This window comes from Epinephelus fuscoguttatus, linkage group LG9 (genome assembly GCF_011397635.1).
Source record: "Epinephelus fuscoguttatus linkage group LG9, E.fuscoguttatus.final_Chr_v1".
NCBI classification, from domain to species: Eukaryota; Metazoa; Chordata; class Actinopteri; order Perciformes; family Serranidae; genus Epinephelus; species Epinephelus fuscoguttatus.
The window spans coordinates 41,800,675-41,822,410 of record NC_064760.1 but is presented as its reverse complement, the minus strand read 5'-3'; the positions used below and the strand labels follow the sequence as shown (position 1 = coordinate 41,822,410).

Genomic DNA, 21,736 nt, shown 5'->3' with positions numbered 1-21,736 from the left:
TGGCCAGGAATCTGAACCTGAAGTAAATTAAGACTGACAGCTTAGTCTCTGTTACAAGTATATGAATGGCAATGAATGATAATAAGACCAGGAAATCTCATCTGGCTAATTTTCAGTAAAATTGCAAATCATTATTTTGAAGTGTTGGTAGGTTTAGTTTTAAACTCTGGACAGAGCCAACCTAATTGTTTTCCCTCAGTTTGTAATGCTTTTATGCTAAGCCAAGTTAACCCCATCCTGACTCCAGCTTTGTACTTAAAACACAAAAATGTTATCCTCACGTCACTCTGTGCAAGAAACTGTACAAGTATTTATGTCAAACTATTTTCTTTAACATGTGTGGTATTTGCCGAAGGAAATAAAATAGAATATAATTGCACAACTAGAAAAACAGAAATCTGTAGGAACATTAGATGTAATTAACAATTTTGGCATCAGTTTTCATCTTTGAAATTTAAGTATATCTCATGCATCTCATGTAAGCGACACGCCATCCACTATCCCTTCCATATGATTTGTATGACACCTCTTTTCTTCTTTTACTTTTCTTCTTCTTCTTCTACTTCTTCTGCTTCTCATAAGCCCCTATATCAAACAGACTGTAAGAAAATATACAAAAAAGAAGCAATCTATTAACAATCAGGTCAAGAACCTAAAGAGCCAGATACTTTTCTCAGGAGTTGGTGGAGACCAAAAACAGAGCTGAAAGAGCGTAAATACTGGACTTACATTCAGCAAGTGGACACAACACGACTTCAGATGAATGTTTACATTATTCCCTGTGTAAAAAAAAAAAAAAAAAAAGCATGTTAGCCATAGAAACATTTCTGCTGCCATTAATTGGCCCAAAAACTGTACATCTGTGCTTCACAACTTATTGGGAAGAAAACAAAATGAGAGTATTGCTGCAGTGCTTAGCCACCCAGCAGTGTGATTCATTTGTCTATACAGGTAGTAGAAGCCTTGCTATTATCATGCTGACGAGCCAGTAAGAGTTGCTGTGGATGAATGGCAACAATGCCTCCTTCCTGTGTTCCCATCAGCCTGACAAATGAGAGCAGGAAAGAAACACACTTTGCCAGTCAGATGAGCTACAATAGCTTTTTAATATTGGCACACTGATTGGATTTGAATGTTTACATGAGCGTATGAGTGTGTTTGAGCAAGTATTTTACTGCAAATAGGGCTAAGCTCCACATCTTAAAATCTTTCCACCAATTTAATCCACATCAGGTTCCACACACAAGTTTAGCCCCACTTCAGAGTTCCCGCTCTGCCTCACTATTTGCTTTCGTCTGATTGTTCTGCATCTACGCTCAAGGAGAAACTCCAGGTATTCTGCTGGCTTTGACTACAGGACCCCAGCCAAGTAGGCAGAGAGAGCATGAATGTGATGAAATGCATTGTAAGTTCATTTTCTCTAATCATTTTTCACACACAGGGATGGATTTGGAGTTCCAGTCGGCTGATGTTCTCCGTCAGGGGAGACACATAAAGAGGCTTCAAAAATCATAACAGAGCTCCGTATTTACTCCAAGCAGAAGCCATTCAGAAGCTCAGAGAAGAAGTGATAGACTTTCACCACACGTAGAGCAAGAACAGACAGCATAGAAATATATTTTAAGTCCTGACAGTCAAAGAGAGGGGGAAAAAAAACCTTCCTCATTCTTATGCATCCTCTTTTGTCTTTGTTTGAGGCAATAACGTCTGACAGAGGGGATACAAAATTATAAATCTACTCGGAGGGAAAATGCTACACATGGATTTTCATAATGATCTATTTTTCACACACACACAGACACACACACACACACACACACACAGAAAAAAATCTCTTTACTTTTACTAAAGCCCCATTTTGGAGCTCACGCTCAGCAACTGTTAGACAAATGAAAGCACTTTTTCTGCAGTATAATTTGGATTTGTTATCACATTCTATTACATTAATGCCTGCACGCCTGTGATGCATGCTCAGAGAGGGAAGAGAGGGTGAGAGACAGAGAAGAAAAGGAAGCGTGAGATAGAGTGAGAGGGGGAAAAATGGGAAAGTGTACCAACTAGAATGAGCTTCGTATCCTTAAGGCAAGGCTAGTTAATATTAAAGTCAATTTATAACCTTTCATAGCGTGGGTCTTCAGTGGGAAATTAATCTTGCATGAAGGGTGATTTCTGTGACGAATTACAAGGCTCCGTAGAATGACCGTCGCTAATACACAGTTCACCTCTTTTGCAATCTGGGTAAAGAATGTGATGAGAAGTCTGCACGTGTAAGCATCCAAAATAAGCATATCCACACTTACACTGGACCGCCGTTTCACCTCAATAAACCATCTGCTGTGGATTATGGTCCCTGAATGTGATCATTCATCATTTACCGCTAGGATTTCAAGAATATCTACTGAATATATAGACAAGATATTCGCAAGTGTAATATAATATCAAATGGGCTCAAGGATTTCCACCTAGGCCAAGTAGGCAACTGAGCCCCAAACCCCTAAAACCTCCAGGTTCACTGATGTCAGTTGGATTTTGGTCATTTGACTAAGTGCTAATTAATCTGAAAATGTAAAACATTAAAATCAAATTAAAAAGTAGGTCCTCCGTTTTTACCTTGTCTTGTGGTCCTAACCTGTCCCACAGTCACATTTATGTAAACGTCCAACACATTCTCACTCCGACCTCTTGAGGCCCAGTGTAAAAAGGAATACTCAACCCCCTAAATGGCCATTTGTTTATCAAGAAAATTTTGTATCTTGCGCATGCCTCCAGTGAAGGAAGAATCCAAAAAGTTGGAAAACTTCTTATTGAAACCCTTTAACAAGCATTGTAACCACCCAGCTGACATTTTTTTGCAATCAAATTGCTGTACTAAAAACATAGCAAACCCCATTTTTGACTGTTTGTCCTTTCTGCTCTCATTTATTGGAGTGTGTAATGATGATTACAGTATATTAAATGGGTGGCAATGTCATAAACAGTATTAAATTTGTTGATGAAAACTATGACCAGAATTTTCTGTCAATGGCTTTTTTCCCATGCTGACAGTGATGATGATGAGCTAACAGATCTTGCTAATAAAAACCTAAGACAAAATCTATGTTTCATTTTTGTTGATGAGACATGACAAAAATGTTTGTGGTGGACTATCAGACACTGAAAGCCAAGAACTGTCGTGCTTGTAATTATCTTAAATGCTAGTCTGATCCAGTGGCGGCTGGTGTAATTTTCTCGGGGGGGAAGGGGGGGGGGGGGCTATACCAAACCCCAAATATACAGATACCAAAAATCAAGAAAATATGTATCACACCAATGTATTTAATGCCAAAAAGAAATATAATGACATGTAGTGTGGTGTTTTACTTTTTGTATGTAAATTTTGCCCTTCTCTCCTTGAGAGATGCAAATTTCTCAAAGACTCTATGGTTAAAGTCAGGGATGGTTTTGACAAGTTTCTTCTCCACAGAGAGCATGGCCAATGCATTGAGACGATCCTGTGACATTGTGTTCCTGAGGAAGGTCTTGATTCTCTTCAGTGTTGAGAGGCACCTCTCAGATTCAGCTGTAGTCATAGGAGTTGTGATGAGGCTCTTCAGCAGAGCCACAGTCTCTGAGAAGTTGTCCTGAAGATTGTTCTGTATGAAGAGCTGGTACAGAGCCACAGCACCACTGCTGTTCTTGAACCCATCATTGCTGTAGATGAGAGACAGTTCAGTTTTCAGCTTGCTCTTGTTCAGCAGTGGGTAATAGTCCCGGAGCCATAGCCCGATACTTCGGTGAACCTTGTTTTGTCGGGTGCAGTTTTTTTCTTTGCTGTTTCTTGTAGCTTGGGGGTACCTCTTCAAAATACAAGAGGGTGCTCGGTGATATCCCTTGGGCATTTTTAGGTTCCCCTTCATGCCCGAAAATGCCAAAATCACACAAAAATAGAGATTTATGATATTGCATGCATTATAGGATTGAATGCATCAAATGTATTGCCTACAATGATGATTAATAAAGGAATAAACCATTCTTGCCGGGTGATGTAGTCCCTCCAGCGTGTCCTGGGGCGGCCCCGAGGTCTCCTCCCGGTTGGACATGCCCGAAACACCTCCCAAGGAAGGCGTCCGGAAGGCATCCTTACCAGATGCCCGAACCACCTCAACTGGCTCCTCTCGATGTGGAGGAGCAGCGGCTCTACTCCGAGTCCCTCCCGAATGTCTGAGCTCCTCACCCTATCCCTAAGGCTGAGCCCAGCCACCCTGCGGAGGAAACTCATTTCGGCCGCTTGTATTCGCGATCTCATTCTTTCGGTCACTACCCAGAGCTCGTGACCATAGGTGAGGGTTGGAACGAAGATCGACCGGTAAATCGAGAGCTTCGCTTTCTGGCTAAGCTCCCTTTTCACCCCAACGGACCGGTTAAGCGCCCGCATCACTGCTGACGCTGCCCCAATCCGCCTGTCAATCTCCCGCTCCATCCTACCCTCACTCGTGAACAAGATCCCGAGATACTTAAACTCCTCCACCTGAGGAAGGACCTCCCCCCTGACCTGGAGTGGGCAATCCACCCTTTTCCGGCTGAGGACCATGGCTTCGGACTTGGAGGTGCTGATTCTCATCCCAGCCGTTTCACACTCGGCTGCGAACCGCCCCAGTGAGAGCTGGAGGTCACTGTTCGATGGAGCTAGGAGGACCACGTCATCCGCAAAAAGCAGGGCAGATTCTCCCATCACCGAACATGACACCCAACACAACTCGGCTGCGCCTAGAAATTATGTCCATAAAAGTTATGAACAGAACCGGTGACAAAGGGCAGCCCTGGCGGAGTCCAACCCTCACCGGGAACAGGTCCGACTTACTGCCAGCCACGCGAACCAGACTCATGCTCCTTCGGTACAGGGACTGGATGGCCCTTAGCAAGGGGCCACCCACCCCATACTCCCAGAGCACCCCCCACAGGATGCCCCTGGGGACACGGTCGTAAGCCTTCTCCAAATCCACAAAACACATGTGGACTGGTTGGGCGAACTCCCATGCCCCCTCCAGCACCCCGGCGAGGGTAAAGAGCTGGTCCACGGTTCCGCGTCCGGGACGAAAACCACGTTGCTCCTCCTCAATCCGAGGTTCAACTATCGACCGGACCCTCTTCTCCAGCACCCTGGAGTAGACCTTACCGGGTAGGCTGAGGAGTGTGATCCCCCTGTAGTTGGAACACACCCTCTGGTCCCCTTTCTTGAAAATGGGGACCACCACCCCGGTCTGCCACTCCAGAGGCACTGCCCCCGATGTCCACGCAATGCTGCAGAGGCGTGTCCGCCGCCTCGGAGTTGATTCACCACCTCGGCGACTTCTGCCCCAGAAATTGGACGACCCGCCCCCGAGACCCCCGTCTCTGTTTCCTCACTGGAATACGTGTTGGTGGGATTGAGGAGCTCCTCAAAGTATTCCTTCCACCGCCCGACAATGTCCCCAGTTGACGTCAGCAGCTCCCCGTCCCCACTGTAAACAGTGTGAGCAAGTTGCCGCCTTCCCCCCCTGAGGCGCCGGACGGTTTGCCAGAACCTCTTTGGAGCCGATCGATAGTCTTCCTCCATGGCCTCACCGAACTCCTCCCACGCCCGAGTTTTTGCCTCCACGACTGCCGCCGCTGCGCTCCGCTTGGCCTGCCGGAACCCGTCAGCTGCTTCTGGAGACCCACAGACCAACCATGCCCTGTAGGCCTCCTTCTTCAGCCTGACGGCTCCCCTCACCTCTGGTGTCCACCAGTGGGTTCGGGGATTACCGCCGCGACCGGCACCAGCAGCCTTGCAGCCACAGCTTGCGACCGCCGCCTCAACAATGGCAGAGCGGAACAAGGCCCATTCGGACTCAATGTCCCCCTCCGCCCTCGGGACGCGGTCGAAGCTCTCCCGGAGGTGGGAGTTGAAGATCATCTGGACAGGTTCTTCCGCCAGGCGTTCCCAGCAGACCCTCACTGTTCGTTTGGGCCTGCCAGGTCTGCGGCATCTTCCCCACCATCTGATCCAACTCACCACCAGGTGGTGATCAGTTGACAGCTCTGCTCCTCTCTTCACCCGAGTGTCCAAAACATATGGCGCAGGTCAAATGACGACTACAAAGTCGATCATTGACCTGCGACCTAGGCTGTCCTGGTGCCACGTGCACCGATGGACATCCTTATGTTTGAACATGGTGTTAGTTATGGCCAAACTGCGACCCGCACAGAAGTCCAATAACTGAACACCACTTGGGTTCAGATCGGGCAGGCCGTTCCTCCCAATCACGCCCCTCCAGGTCCCGCTGTCATTGCCCACGTGAGCGTTGAAGTCCCCCAGCAGAACAATGGAGTCCCCGGTTGAGACACTGTCCAGCACCCGTCCCAGGGACTCCAAAAAGGGTGGGTACTCTGAACTGTTGTTCGGTGCATAAGCACAGACAACAGTCAGGACCCGTTCCCCGACCCGAAGGCGCAGGGAAGCAACCCTTTCGTCTACTGGGGTAAACCCCAACGTACAGGCAGAGAGTCTGGGGGCTATCAGAAAGCCCACCCCGGCCCTCCGCCTCTCACCCGGAGCAACTCCAGCGAAGGAGAGAGTCCAACCCCTCTCAAGGACTAGGGTTCCAGAGCCGGAACTATGTGTCGAAGTGAGGCCGACTATATCTAGCCGGTAACGCTCAGCCTCTTCTACAAGCTCCGGCTCCTTCCCCGCCAGAGAGGTGACATTCCATGTCCCAAGAGCCAACTTCTGTAACCGAGGATCAGACCGCCAAGGCCCCCGCCTTGGTCTGCTGCCCAATCCACATTGCACCGAACCCTTCTGGATCCCTCTACGGGTGGTGGGCCTGCAGGGGGACGAACCCATGTAGCCGGTTCGGGCTGGGCCCGGCCGGACCCCATGGGCGAAGGCCCGACCACCAGGCGCTCGCCCACGGACCCCAACCCCAGGCCTGGCTCCAGGGCGGGGCCCCGGTAACCCTCCGGGCCGGGTACACATATCCTTGATCATAACCATCATGAAGGGTCTTTTGAAGGGTCCCGGCTGGCCTGGGAACGCCTCGGGGTTCCCGCGGAAGAGCTGATGGAAGTGGCTGGGGAGAGGACTGTCTGGGCTTCCTTGCTGAGGCTGCTGCCCCCGCGACCCGGACCCGGATAAGCGGAGGACGACGAGACGAGACGAGACCATTCTTGCACCATTATGTTGTGATACTCATTCTGCCTCCCGATTGTATTTGGCATTTTGTGCCCCGCAAGTGGCACAGTTCCTGTATTGCTCCTACCTGTTGCGCAAGTCAATGCAAGATCATTGTGATCCATCCATATCATGCTTTTGATAAAGCATAAAATGTAAGTATTTTCTTCATAAGATTATTGTGAACATTGTTATATCTGTATTTAGTGTTATTTCACAATATTAGAAATTAGTTTTCTCTCTCTCATTATGCTAGCTATTTAAGCTAACGTTAATGTCAAATGTACTGTAGTTAGCAACTCTGTAATGTTATACCAGTCCGAATAAAGTTAGGTCTTCCTTTTCCAGCATCACTTATTTTACATGTATCCACTCAGTACAATTGATTTTTCATAAAGTTGCACTTGTTAAAAAGGCCAACGTTAATGTAAACACAATGGTAATGTTCAAAACAGTAGGCTAATATTTCTAAATAATAACTAATAACTTTTTGTTACAAAAAATGTGATAAGTGCAACTTCTGAACAATTTTAGCTGTAACGTGTCCAACTTTAGATGGATATACTTGTGTAACCCCATTTAAAATGTATTTACAATGTTTACATGGTTATAGATCCATTGCCTGCAAGAGAGTGTTCATTTGACTACCAAGCAAAGAACAAGCTGTTTATTCAAGGAAGTCTTCCAGTCAAGACTACATTTCATTGGTTATGGATCCAGTGCCTGTGGAGTGTTACGCCTACTTTTGTTGGAGGTTCAAATGTCAATCAAAGAAGGAGCTGTTTATATTGAGTAAGTTTGCTATAGCCTACTAGTCAAGACAACATTTTAGAGACATTCACACAGGAAAATAGATGTGTAACTCTCACATTTTTTACAGAGTTGGTTATGGACTCAGTGCCTGAGAACTGTTCGTTTGGAGGTTCACCTGCCATGCAAATAACGAGCTATTGATTCAAGTGAGTCTGCTAGTCCATCCAACATTTTAGTGTAAATCACACAGGGACATATGTGTAATAATAACTCATTTAATGTTTTTCTTCACAGAGTTGGCTATGGACCCAGTGCCCGAGGAGTGTTACTTCAGTTGGAAGTTCAAGTGCCAAGCGAAGAAGGAACCACTGATCTCTGCAACAGCAGTCAGAATAACGAACATTATCTGCTGTAGTAAGATATATGGTGACAAAAACACTTTGAGCTTCAAGAGTCATTGGACAAAACAATAATCTCACATTGAAATGTCATAAAAGTTGTGTTTCATGTTACACTTCAAAGACATACACTGAACGGCACAAACATCAGAGGCCTGGAGAAACTGATGCCACAGTTCCTTGCAAGGTGACCAGGTGCTCACAATCTGGTGGCTCAGGTGAATGTTTTGATTTTAAAAAGCATTGTATTTTCTGTGGTGAGTTTTGTGATGTTAATGTTAACAAGAAACACCCATCCAGATGGAGGTTGGCATACCTATGCAGAGAATTAAACACCAAGGAGTCTCTCTCAGAGGTTTGTGGAAGGCGAAATGATGATGTTGCGCAAAGTGTCGAACGCCGTCTTTAGGGGGCACTGAGTAATCTGCCTGCAGCAGACGCCCGGTACCACAATGACTGTCAAAAAAGATCAATTTAAGGTCACTCCCAGGGCAGGCCCCTACCTCTAGAAACACAGAGGACACTGACGAAGATCACCCCTTTGCATCAGTGGTAAAGAAGATGACAGCTGACCGATCAATAATGTGGAATTCTGTTGAACTGTCTGCAGCCTATACAGACCTTAAAGGGGACAGGCTTGTTGATATCATTGCTTTTCGTAGTTGTGCCTCACAGACTGTCAGACTTGTGGATGTAGACGAGACATGGAGAGCATTGCAACAAAAGCTAGCAAGCAAATAATTCAGGATGTGAAAAACATTGACATAGACAAGGGACACTACAACACCAGCATTAATAAGGACATTATCAAAGAGTCAGTGAGTGACTTTCTGTTAATGCTGTTAGCAAAGGTGTCTCCAAGGCTCGATAATACCCTCCCTGCACTGCTCATTGGTTCAATTGTCACAAGTACTCTCAAGTCTCAAGCAACTTGTTTGCAAATAGACCTAGCAGGGACGATGGTAGAGTCCAAGAAGCTCATCAATAGTATGTACTCCTATGGTGTGGGCTGTTCATACACAGAATATTGCAGGTTTAAGAAATCTGCATCTCAGGCAGCTGTAGCAGATCTGAAGTTATCTGGTGTATGTAATGCTGAAGATGGTCTAGTCCAGGCTATTGTTGATAACGTTGATGCCAATATATCCTCACAGAATGGGAAGCAGTCCACACATTCTCTGGCTGTCCTTCTAACACAGTACTCACGGACTCCAGAGGCTGAGGAGCAAACAAATCCTAAGATCAAAAGGATCCCTAAAGATTCACCAGATGTTCCATATGACGTAGACATCCACCGATACCAGGGACCCAAACACCCTCCAATGCCACCAGGTGAAGCCACAAAGGCTGTCTGTTCCCTGAAGTCACTCGCTCAACAAGCAGTTGTGGTTAGCAGAGCTTCAGAGGCCGACCTTGGTTTTCTACAGGACATTCTTACTCAAGACAACTGCCCAGAATTCCATGGATACAACACACAAAAAAGCAGGGCGCTGGGCCATCTCCCTCAGGCCAAGACAAGAGTGCTCTACTTACCCCTGATTGACATGAAGCCATCGGATCCTGATACGATGATGACCGCCATGACCAGAGTCCAAGAGCTCACATCTAAAACTGGACAGGATTTCAGTGTGCTGACATGTGACCAACAGCTCTACCGGGTTGCAGTGCAAGTGAAATGGGCCCACCCAGATAGGTTTCAAGATATGCACTTGTGTCTTGGAGGGATGCGCGCACTGATGAGTTCTGGTCAAGCCAGTGCTGCTGCTGATGTCCTACATCCGGGCCGAACGTGAGAGTGACTGGCTTCTCCATCTGAACACCTTCCGGAAGATGCTGCCCTACTACTTTGCAGCCAGCCATGTCAACTATGCCAGATATGGCCTCTACTACCTCAGGTCCATGGAAAAGCTTCCTCCACATGTCCAAAGCCCTTTCTTCCAGGGGCAACATGTCAAGATAGCCCCAGCACCTGTGAATGTAGACAATGCTGTACAGATTGGCAAGACAATTTTGGCAGATTTTGAAAAGACCTGGCCAAAGGGATTTTACGGCACTATCTCAGAACAAGTGAAGACAATGGCAATAACAACAAAATCCATCCAAGTTGGTGATGCCAAAACGTATGACCTAGATGTCATCTACTCAAGGGTCATCGTACTGTTCTCTAGTGACCGCAGTGTTGACGTGAAGGATGTTCTCTCCCACGAGCTGGCACCAGTCCCAACTACCATGTTCACTGAGGAAGGAATGCGACTATGTAAAGCCAAGTCCACACTGAAGAAGTCACTCCAGGGTGAAGTCTCGAAGAGGAAAGCCGGTGACGCAGATATCACTGTCATCGATGGATCTGCACTTCTTTGGACTATCCACTGGCCAGCAGATGGCACCGTAGCTGATTTCATCAATAATGTTAAAGCACGGCTAACTTCATACTTCTTAGCAAGTGACGTCTACCTTATCTTTGACAGATACTATGATTACAGTATCAAGTCCGTCACCAGAGATGTCAGGGAGATAGTGATCAACAAAAAGCATCATTTCCTCCTATCAACAAAGCTACCAGCCCAGAAAGTTGTCCTGCCATCCATCGACAACAAGAAACAGCTGAACAAATTACTGTGTGAGGAACTGAGCAAAGACAGGCTATTCCATCTACAGAGCACTAACACACACAAGTTGGTGTTGACAGGTGAGGACCCATGTCCCCTCGAGATCAAGATGGAAGAGGGACGGACCAGATATGACCTAGACAATCAGCAGGAAGAAGCTAACACCATCATCGTCCAACAAGTCCTGAGGTGTGCTGGAGAAGTCCATCAAATCACAGTTGTTTCTAATGATACAGATGTGTTTATCCTGCTTCTTCATCATTACCATCAGGCAGGACTGGATGTACCACTCATCATGGAATCACCCTGCAAGGAGAGAGTAATAGTGGACATCAAGTCAACACTGGCCAAGCAGACACAAATTGTCGAACACGTTTTACCAGCCCATGCCATATCAGGGTGTGACACTGTAGCGTTGTACTATGGTTTGGGGAAAGGCTCTGTCATCAAAGCCCTGAAAGCTGGTTACTATCTATCAGCTATTGGTAATGTGGATGCACCATTCCAGCAAGTCCTTGACCAAGCCACTGCCTTCATCTCAGCCTGTTATGGCATAACGGAGAGCACAGACATGACACACACAAGGCTACTTGTCTGGGGAAAAAAGAATGGGAAAGGATATATGTCTTCACCAAATCTAGCTGCTCTACCTCCGACAAAGGAAGCGTTCACTGAAAATGTAAAGAGGGCCCGCTTCCAAGCATACCTGTGGCGAAATCTCAATAACAATCAGCCACCTGCAATGAACCCAGAGGAATTTGGATGGAAAAAGGACACATGTAATAGGACACTGATCCCAATCCACCTACCTGAGGATGTCAAACTTGTTCCAGACTACATCCTGAAGATGATCCGGTGCGGCTGCAAGAGTGAAACTCCTTGTAACTCCAAGAAATGCAGCTGTAAAGTGCATGGTTTGCCATGCACAATGTTCTGTACAAGTTTCAGAGTAGGATGCTCAAGACTCAAATATGTAACCCATCTGCGAGATTAGTTCTTTACACCACTGAGTGTGTACTATTGAATTTATGTTAGTTATGTTTTTTCCATACTGTTTTAGTAGTGTGGGTGCATACACACTGGGTGAGGATGCACTTTGTGGGTGGAAGAGCTGCACCCCTTTTCCTGTTTTATGTTTTGTTGCCATTATCAATAAATGATCCAACACAATGCAAATTTGAGTTGTGTGTCGTAGCTAATGACTCCTGCTACAAAAGTTGTTTTACAGGCCTGGCTTGAAAGGGTTAATACTAATCATTTGGAATGCAATACATTTTCTATCACCCCTTGTATGAAAAAACATTAAAGAATGTAAATTTGATGCATTTAATTTATGTATTCAGCATACAATATCATAAATCTATTTTTGTGTGATTTGGGGCATGAAGGGGTTAATATCTGAAAATGCCCATATTATGATATCACCGAGCACCCTCGTGTATTTTGAAGAGGTACCCCCAAGCTACAAGAAACAGCAAAGAAAAAAATTGCACCCGACAAAACAAGGTTCAACCCCATGGGTCCTGGACTATAAGCCTTCATGGTGGTGTTCAGTGCTGCTTCAGGGAACTGGCTGTTGTACTGCTGGAATTTGTCTGCCTGCAGCTGTGTAGCACTGATCAGGTGCTTGGTGAAGGAGAACCTCTCTTTTGCATGGCCCAAGATAGTGTCACAAACCTAAAAATATGAATATAAATATGGAGATGGATATAAGTCAGCTTTACAATATGATCTAATAATAATAATAATATATAAAAACAATTTATTTTATGAATGTATTATTTAATAGGGACAATGCAAATTAACCTCTTAAGCCCGAGACTTTGCAAAACATAGTGTGAAACGATGCACTAATCATGAAAGAATACAGTGATATAGTGAAATATAGTCCTATGTCCTGTGTTACACTCAAATCATTCTGGGCATTTCTGGGGGGTTGTAAGACCCTGAAGAAGGCTGCAGAGTTTCCGGGTCCAGCAGCCTGCCTCTATAAAACTAGACTATTATATTATACAGGGCCTATTCTAAGGCGTGTCCCCACTTTTCTGCACAATACAGCACTACTATGATTAAAGACATTGTAAAAGACCAACAGCACACATTAAGCTTCTATCTCACCTCTGTAGCTGTCCTCTGAAGTTCACCTGGGCCCAGGGTGCAGCATCTCTTGGCCAGCTGCTGCTGAGATTCACTGCCACAATGTTCTCCACAGACAGTAGGGATGGAATCTCTGAGCAGAACCAGAAGAGAAAGGGTAAGCTTTAGTTGCCAGGTACAATAACAAGAAAAGTTAAGTTGTTCAAGCATCATAGAGATTAACACAGTATCAGTAATCAGTATCAAACAGCACAACATACATATTAATTTACCTGATCTTTTGTCTGTTGTCTGTGAACTGCTGCATGATTCCCTGGACAAAGACTGAGTCAATGGTCTCTCAGGTCTCTCTTCTGGAGCTGGCTGTAGAGAATGTCCACATGAGGCATGATGTGATGGAACAGTTTCAGGAAGAAGCTGAAAGTATTATCCTCCAGCAGCCTCACAAACCCTCCAGCTTCTCATACAGTGGTAGGATCAAACCCTCCAGAGTCCCTGATGGTTTCAAAACACTGGAGGAGGTCATCTTTGTGCTTAAACACAGTGTTCACAGCACCGCTATGGAAGTTCCATTTTACTGTGCTTGCTCTTGGGAGTCTGTGTGCCACCACTCTATCAAGCATGCTGGTTCTCTTGGGAGATCTTCAAAAAAAAGCCTGAGAATCCAGCCAGGTCAAAGAATTGACTAACTCTTGGGATGTGAGAGGTCACCTGCTGCATGATTAGGTTGAGTTGGTGAGCATAGCAGTGATAGGCTGACCAAACGTCCTCTTTTGCCCGGACATGTCCACTTTTCACGTCCTGTCCGGGGCGTCCGGGGGGTGTTTATAAATTGATGATAATGTCCGGTTTTCCTTGTGTGTGTGTGTGTGTGTGTGTGTGTGTGTGTGTGTGTGTGTGTGTGTGTTAGAGTGCGGCCCGGGCCGCATATTTCTGTCCGAACCCGACAGTCATTCTGTTTTGTTATGTCCAAAACTGAACTGAGCCCGACATTATTTAATGACTAAAGCACTGAGTTTGTGTCACACAGTTGTTATGGTTACAGGCTATTTAACAGGCCGGGCGTGCGTTGTGGGTGCTCAGCGGAGAGGGAGACCTCCGTGTTTGAGACGGGAGCGGATGGCGGGAGGTCCGAGGCTTCCAGCGAGGGGAGTGGGAGAAATTTAACAAAATAAGATAAAATCTTAATAAAATTTGTCTCCGGGAGTCACGTGGGACCGCCGGGAAAGAGGCAGCACACTAGGAGAGCTCTTGACAACCATCAGTTAATTACATAAATTTGGAAACATACACTTCGCTTTCTGGCAGAATATCAGTGTCCTCTATTAAAGAGGTGTTAGCATCAGTATCCAACCGACAACTTGCAGCCTCACGGAGAAATGGCAAACAATAGCGGAACAAACTTTTTCAAAGGTGCGTCGACAAGAAGCAAGCTAGCTACGAAAAGCAGCCTGCCGCCTGAGAGCGTTTCGCCGGTGGAGACATCAGAAAGAAACCCTCCGCCAAATAAACCCAAAACCGATGATATTACCGCTGGAAGGAAGAATGACGATGGAAACATGTTTGAGGAAATACGAAAGATGAACGCCACTCTACAGGTGGTGGCAGTGGATGTGGTCTCAATTAAGGAGACAACGAAGGAGCTCAAAGACTTGGACTTGGAGAGGTAGAACAACGGATATCAGACATAGAGGACACAAATGCAGAGATGGAGAAAAATGTGGATAAATGTGACAAGAGACTGGAAACGCTGTAGGCAGGGGTGGAGGACCTCGAAAACGGGAGCAGGAGGAATAATGTTAGGATGGTGGGACTGAAAGAAGGCAAAGAGGAGGCGGGCAAAATGATACAGTATGTGGAGAGGATTATTTCCGAGGGGCTCCGTCTCACCAGTAACGAATTCGAGATTGAACGTGCCCATCACTCTCTCGCCCCCATGCCAAACCCGGATCAACCGGCGAGGACCATAATGATGCGCTTCATACATTCATCAGCCCGGGACAAGGTGCTACAGGTGGCTAAGGAGAAACGCGGAATCGAGTGGGAGGGCTGTAAACTGTCTTTCTTTGAGGATCTGACAAGAGAGCTGGCGGAGAAAAGAAAGGCGTTTATTCCCGTGAAGAGACGTTTGCATGAGCTTAACGTGAGGCACTGGGTTTGTTGGGGGCCGAGAGGGTTGTGTTGCCTAGGTAACTGCCAACGCGCCTCACGGACCGAGTGAAGTTTGTTTAGTTTAGTCCATGTTCAGTCAGGACGGGAGGGGATGGCTTAGCAGCACCATGTTCTGTGTTGTTTTGCGTGAGGGTTTTTGTGTTTTCTGTTTTTTGTTTATGTTTGATTTTTACACTAAGACAGTACATCTGAGTAGGCCTGATAATGTTTTGGATAACTTGAAGAATATGTTTGTTAATAAAATTAACGCTATGATGAGTAAATAGCAGTCACAACCACAGTGCTCTTACAAGCTTGAAAAGTATGGCTAACAGGTACGTTAATATAATATCATTGAATATTAATGGATGTGGAAACCAAATTAAAAGGAGGAAGGTTTTGGCATATTTGAAAGCCAAAAATACAGATACAGCATTTATTCAGGAGTCGCATGTAATAGGGGATGAGGAAGCAGTGAAATTCAAAAAAGGTTGGGTACGGAAAGTTTTTCATAGCGCCTACTCAAGCAAAAGGAATGGGGTGATGATTCTCCTAAATAAAAATCTAAGCTTTGTCATGCTGAAACAACATAATGATATGGAAGGACGACTTATTTGTATTGAAGCCTTGATTAATATGATTAAGACAGTGCTATGCAATTCATATGCACCAAACAAGGAGGAGCCTGATTTTTTTTCATGAAGTCAATAGAGTGTTAGGGAATATGGAGGGCCAGGTTATAATGGCAGGTGATTTCAACCAGGTAATGGATGGGATGATTGCTAAGAGCAGATCCAGTGGCAAATCTTCACCTAAAGACAGAGCTTCAATTAAGATGCTGGTAGAGGATATGAGTTTAGTGGATATATGGAGGTTAGTGAATCCACGTGAGAGAGAATACACCTTTTATTCTCACTGCCACAAGTCACATTCAAGAATTGATTTTTTCTTGATATCAAACACTTTAGTAGACTCAGTTGTGGATTGTGAGAAGGTACCATTGCCCTCAGTGACCATGGTACAGTGGAGGTGCACATTGACCTGAATGCAGATAAGGTAAAAAGGGGTCGTTGGAGGCTCAATACTATGCTGTTGCAAGATAAATCATTTAGCGACACATTGTCAGTGGACCTTAAATCCTTCTTTGAAATTAATATTGGCTCCACTGAAAGAATATCTTCTGTTTGGGAAGCATCTAGGGCATTTATAAGAGTGAAAATCATTGCCCACTCCTCAAAAGTGAAAAAAGAAAATGCAAAGAAGGAATAAAGATTAGACCAAGAGATACGTAAGCTAGAGAAGGATTTGGCAATGCATTATTCAGATCACTTATACCGAACCATTTGAAATCTGAAATACCAGTTACATGACATATATATTAGAAAAAAGCCGAATACGCCTTATTCAGGCTTAAAACCAATTTTTATGAAGGGGTTAAAAAAAATGGCAGACTTCTAGCTAGACAATTGAAGCAACAGGATAGTGCTAATAACATACCAATGATTAAGAGGGGCAATGAGGTAGTAACTTCATCAAAGGAAATTAATGAGGTTTTTGAAAAATTTTACAAAGATCTGTACACATCTACCTATGCACCTGACACAGAAGAAGTGGAGACATTTTTTCCAGATCTTAATCTGCCCACTATCTCTAGTGAGCAAATAGAAAAACTGGATGCTCCTATAACAGAAGAAATTAGAGCTACTATTCTATCAATGAAAACCGGGAAGTCACCAGGTCTGGATGGTTTCCCGGTTGAATATTACAAGAAATATGTTGACATTCTGGCCCCCATATTACTCTAAGGTGTATTTGGAATCATTTGAAACAGATACTCTGCCTGGTACATTTAATGATGCACTAATTTCTCTTATCCCTAAAAAGGACAGAGAAACATCAGACCCATCTAATTTCAGACCTGTGAGTCTACTTGGGGTGGATCTTAAAATTCTGACAAAGACACTTGCGTCACGTTTAGAGAAGGTATTACCCAACATCATAAGCGGTGATCAAGTGGGTTTTATTAAAAACAGGTCCTCAGTTGATAATATACGAAGACTTATGCATCTCACATATATGAATCGCTCTAACCCGGTACCGGTCGCGGCCTTCTCCCTTGATGCCGAGAAGGCTTTTGACCGGGTGGAGTGGAGGTTTCTCATGGTAGCTCTTTCAAAATTTGGATTCGGGCCTGGCTTCTGTAATTGGGTTAAAATACTCTATTCCAATCCGAGAGCAGTTGTTCTCACAAATGGGCTGATTTCAAATTTTTTCTGCCTTTCTATGGGGACGAGGCAGGGCTGCGCTCTCTCCCCACTGCTTTTCATGGTAGTGCTAGAACCACTGGCTTCAGCAATTAGAGCTAATGTAAGAATTAAGGGTGTGTGTGCAGGGGGGGAGAGAGCACAAGCTGTTTATGTATGCTGACAATATTTTGGCAGTGATAGCAGATCCTGCCTCCTCTCTGCCGGTGCTATTGGAATGCATTGACTCATATTCTAAATTATCAGGTTATAAGATAAACTGGCATAAATCAGAGTGTATGCCTTTATCAAATACATGCCACTCCAGTTATGTCACTTAATTTAATTTCAAATGGATGCCTTCAGGTATGAAATATCTGGGCATTCAATTAAATCCAAATTTAGATGAAGTAATGCTGTCAAATATGGAACCTCTCCTTCAAAAGATAAAAATGAATCTGGACAAATGGGGAAAATTGAAGCTTACTCTATGGGGAAAAATTAACGTGATAAAAATGGTGGTTGCCCCACAATTCAATTACATTTCCAAGATGTTGCCTGTTAGCATATCACCACAGCTGTTTAAACAATTTGACAGGATTATCAAAGACTTTTTGTGGGACAAGAAGAAACCAAGGATCAATATAAAGAAAATGTGGTCACCAAGGAACATAGGAGGGATGGCTCTACCCAATGTTAGGCTATACAATCTGGCATTTGAAAGCACTGGAAGGGAATTGAACCAGAACTGAGTTGGATTAAAATCGAACAGGAGCTTGTAAGTCCCTTCAAGCCTTTGGACATGCTTTCACATGGTTCAACTACTAACGGACAGGATTGCTTTTCAAACCCAGTACTGGCTCATTCTTAGGCAGACTGGAGGGAAGTACACAGGATGTGTGGTGTGTTGCACTTAAGACAATCATATGCCTCTATATGGCACAACCCTGCCATACGGATCGGGAAAAGGACTGTCTGTTGGAAGGAATGGCTTATAAAAGGGATACACAAGATAGGTGACCTATATTTGGATGGAGTGTTTATTTCTTTTTCTGAACTTAAGCAAAAATATAATTTGGAAAGTAAAGATAATTTTTGGAAGTACTTACAGATTAGAGACTGTATAACTAAGGGCCAATTTATTCAGGACAAGAGTCCAGTGATGGAATTTCTGGAACTGCCTTGTATAGCACACAGGGCAGCTGTGTTTTACAAAATCTTTGGTGGATTACAAAAAGATATTTGTAAAAATCTTAGGACCATCTGGCAGAAGGACCTTGGGTGTGACCTGAGTGATGAGGTCTGGCTAAAAATATTATCAAATACTGGGAAATATATAAAGGAGGCTAGGGGGAAATTTACTCAGTATAGGATAATACATAGGTTTTAATTTACCCCTTCTAAGCTCCACAGAATGGGTTTAATGGTTAATAACCTATGCTGGAAATGCCAGACAGAAACAGGAACATTTTTACATGCAATGTGGGAATGTAAACTTGTTAACCCATTCTGGGGAATGGTACTAAAATACATAGGGGAGTGGGTGGGTTCAACGATACCCATATCACCAAGATTATGCCTAGTGGGGGACCAAACAGAGCTACCCAATATATCAAAATACGACCTTGCAGTGATAAAGGTAGGGGTAGTCACAGCTGCCCGGATGATCCTCAGATTGTGGAAAAATACATCCTCTCCAGATATTAAGAAATGGATGGAATCAGTGCTAGAGGTCGTATCATATGAACACGTTGGCTAAGATCAATGATGATACTGAGAACTTTAAGAGGTAATGGGACTGCTTTCTTGCTTGTAACACTGCTGTGACACTTTGATGATCTACCTGGCTGCATTGATATCAGTATAATGGTTGACTGTCTATTTTGGTTGTTCTGTATACTATAAGTATTTATCACGGGCCTTTGAATGTCATGTAACTAAAGGTAATACTGTCTGTTTATATATGTTATGTTTAAAGAAATAAAAACTTTAATGACAAAAATAAAACTTGTCTCCCTCTTTTATTTTATTTTTGGCGTTTAATCAAGGCGAAGGCGGGCGGCGGAAGGTCCGAGGCTTCCAGCGAGGGGAGAGGTAGAAACAAACAGCCAATGTGTGTGTGTGTGTGTGTGTGTGTGTGTGTGTGTGTGTGTGTGTGTGTGTGCTGTGTTCAGGCGTTGTCACGTAAATAACAGTCCCCAAACAATTAAACAGGACAGACAATAGGATTTTATTTATTTTTACACTACATTTTCACTGAAAGCTGACCGAATCCGACCCGAGCCTGAATACAATTTATACATTTTTGACTGAACCCGGCCCGACCTGTCGGCCACACTCTAGTGTGTGTATGTGTCCCCTGTCTATAGGGGCCTATCTGAATTTCTGTCTTTGAGAGATATTATTTTTTTAATATAACTGAATTTTCTATCCATACATATAAACTTTAAATGTATTAAAATTATAAGGCATCTTTGAGTAAACTGTGAGTATCATTTAAGTAGGCTATCTCGTGGCCTGCCGAGTGTCCTCTTTTTTGGAAATCAAAATATGGTCACCCTAAGCAGTAGACATAGTGTGCATTCACATACACATCTTGCACCTTCTTCTGCACACCACCTGTGACTCCTCTCATGACACTTGCACCATCATATGCCTGGGAGCTTGCTCTTCTGGTCATCAGGGAGAATGGAGCTCAACCTATCCAGAAGTGCTGTGGCAATGGAATCAGCTGTGGCACTTCGGAGAGGTATGAACTCAAAAAACCTCTCTTGCACATCATGGGCTTCATCAATGTAGCAGATCACAAGCACCAGCTGACAGTAAGTGGAAATGTCCTTTGTTTCATCACCCTGGATGGAGACAAAGTCTGCACTCCTGATTTCTTCAATGATGTACTCTCTCAAAACTGAAAGCATGCAGTCAAGGAGTTCATTCTGTACAGTCTTAGATGTTCCCTTAAACACAGTAGCACTCTCCAGGTGCTCGTGTAGAACTGCATCTAGTGATGCTACAAAATCCACCAATCCTCTAAAAATACTAGGATTTTCTGAGCTTTCACTTTCATCATGGCCACGCAGGGCTAGCTCAAATGCACCACAGAACTTGACACAGTCTGTTATTTTAGACAGGATGTGACTGTTTTCGTCACCCTCCGCATCATGCTTATGGATCCCTATCCTGTAGCCTTCATCAAGCTGAGCAGAAATGTTTACTCTTCCAAACATGGCTAGTCGCATTGCATTTTCCATGTGGATCCTAGTTTGTTCATGCTTCTTTGCTTTTTCTGAAAAGTGCTTTAAATCAGTCATACCTGTCTGAATCCATGCTGTGTCTGATCCTGATGTTTGAAAAAGGAGGCAGGGAAAGCAGAATAAAACATTAGGCTTGCTACATGCAGTTAGCAAAGCCTTCTTGCTAAACCACGTCCTGGAAAATGACAGAGTGTATCGCCTCCCTCTGTCTGTTGACTGCTGACTCGTGATGTCCGGCTGATCAGGTCCAAGCTCTTTCACTTCCAGCTTCTCCTGCAACGTCCTCCTCTCAAATGGTGTTGTTTTAAAAGTCTTCACCATATTCGCTTTCTCTTTCTCCATCTCCATCTCATTCTCCGTCGCCAACTCTCTCTCAAACTCAAACTAGTCCCTGCGTACTTCATGACAGACGGCTGTGACGTCACCCGCTGGCGATTGGGTGGGATGTAAATCAGCTGCATTCAGCTTTGGGCGCAGGAGAGCTGCGCCCCGACAGCTCCTATCTCTTGTATTGAAGAGGAGCGAACTGCGCATGTACAACTTACAACGAGAGTCTATGAGCAAAGATTCTTGCGCCCCAGGGAGGAAACACGTGACCAATCAGTAACTTTATACAACGTAGAACATTTTTAATCTACATTTTTATTGCAGATGACACATTTTACTCACTAACTATATCATATTTATCTTACTCATCTGAAAAATTTATATATATTGCAAAGTATTTTTATTTTTTAAATGTGGGGAGAGTGGTGGGGCGGTGCCCTAGCACCCTCTATTGACCAGCCGCCACTGGTCTGATCCAGGATGTTTTACTAGTCAGCAATAACACTTACACCAGAGCAGCATCAGTAAATAAGCAGCCGTGTGTATCTGACTGGAGCTGCTGAATGGATTTGTGGAGTTTGTTAGTTGCAGCGGTGGCTGTTAGCAGTTAGCTCTGCTTGTTAGCCGCTGAACAGCAGCGGCCTAAGTAGTCATTATAATCAGTTTAACACTGAGTCTAAGAGGATGTTTGTGGCAAAAATAATTTGGCAGTAGAATGTGTGTCTGACTGTGG

The 21,736-nt window shown here is 44.5% G+C and overlaps 1 protein-coding gene across 1 annotated transcript; it reads right to left on the bottom strand.

The window, feature by feature from the left end:
* Window positions 1–585: 585 nt before the first annotated feature.
* On the bottom strand, window positions 586–21,046 carry LOC125894323 (uncharacterized). The gene is made up of 3 exons (XM_049585648.1): window positions 20,025–21,046; window positions 730–779; window positions 586–599 (listed from the first exon to the last, which is right to left on the bottom strand). Exon 1 carries the CDS (start codon window positions 21,022–21,024, stop codon window positions 20,071–20,073), a length of 954 nt encoding a protein of 317 aa, XP_049441605.1. The 5' UTR covers window positions 21,025–21,046; the 3' UTR covers window positions 586–599; window positions 730–779; window positions 20,025–20,070.
* Between the last annotated feature and the right edge of the window lie 690 nt (window positions 21,047–21,736).

Bases quoted from the DNA above. Each gene is read 5' to 3' on its own strand.
- LOC125894323 (XM_049585648.1), bottom strand. From the start codon at position 21,024: ATGGAGATGGAGAAAGAGAAAGCGAATATGGTGAAGACTTTTAAAACA.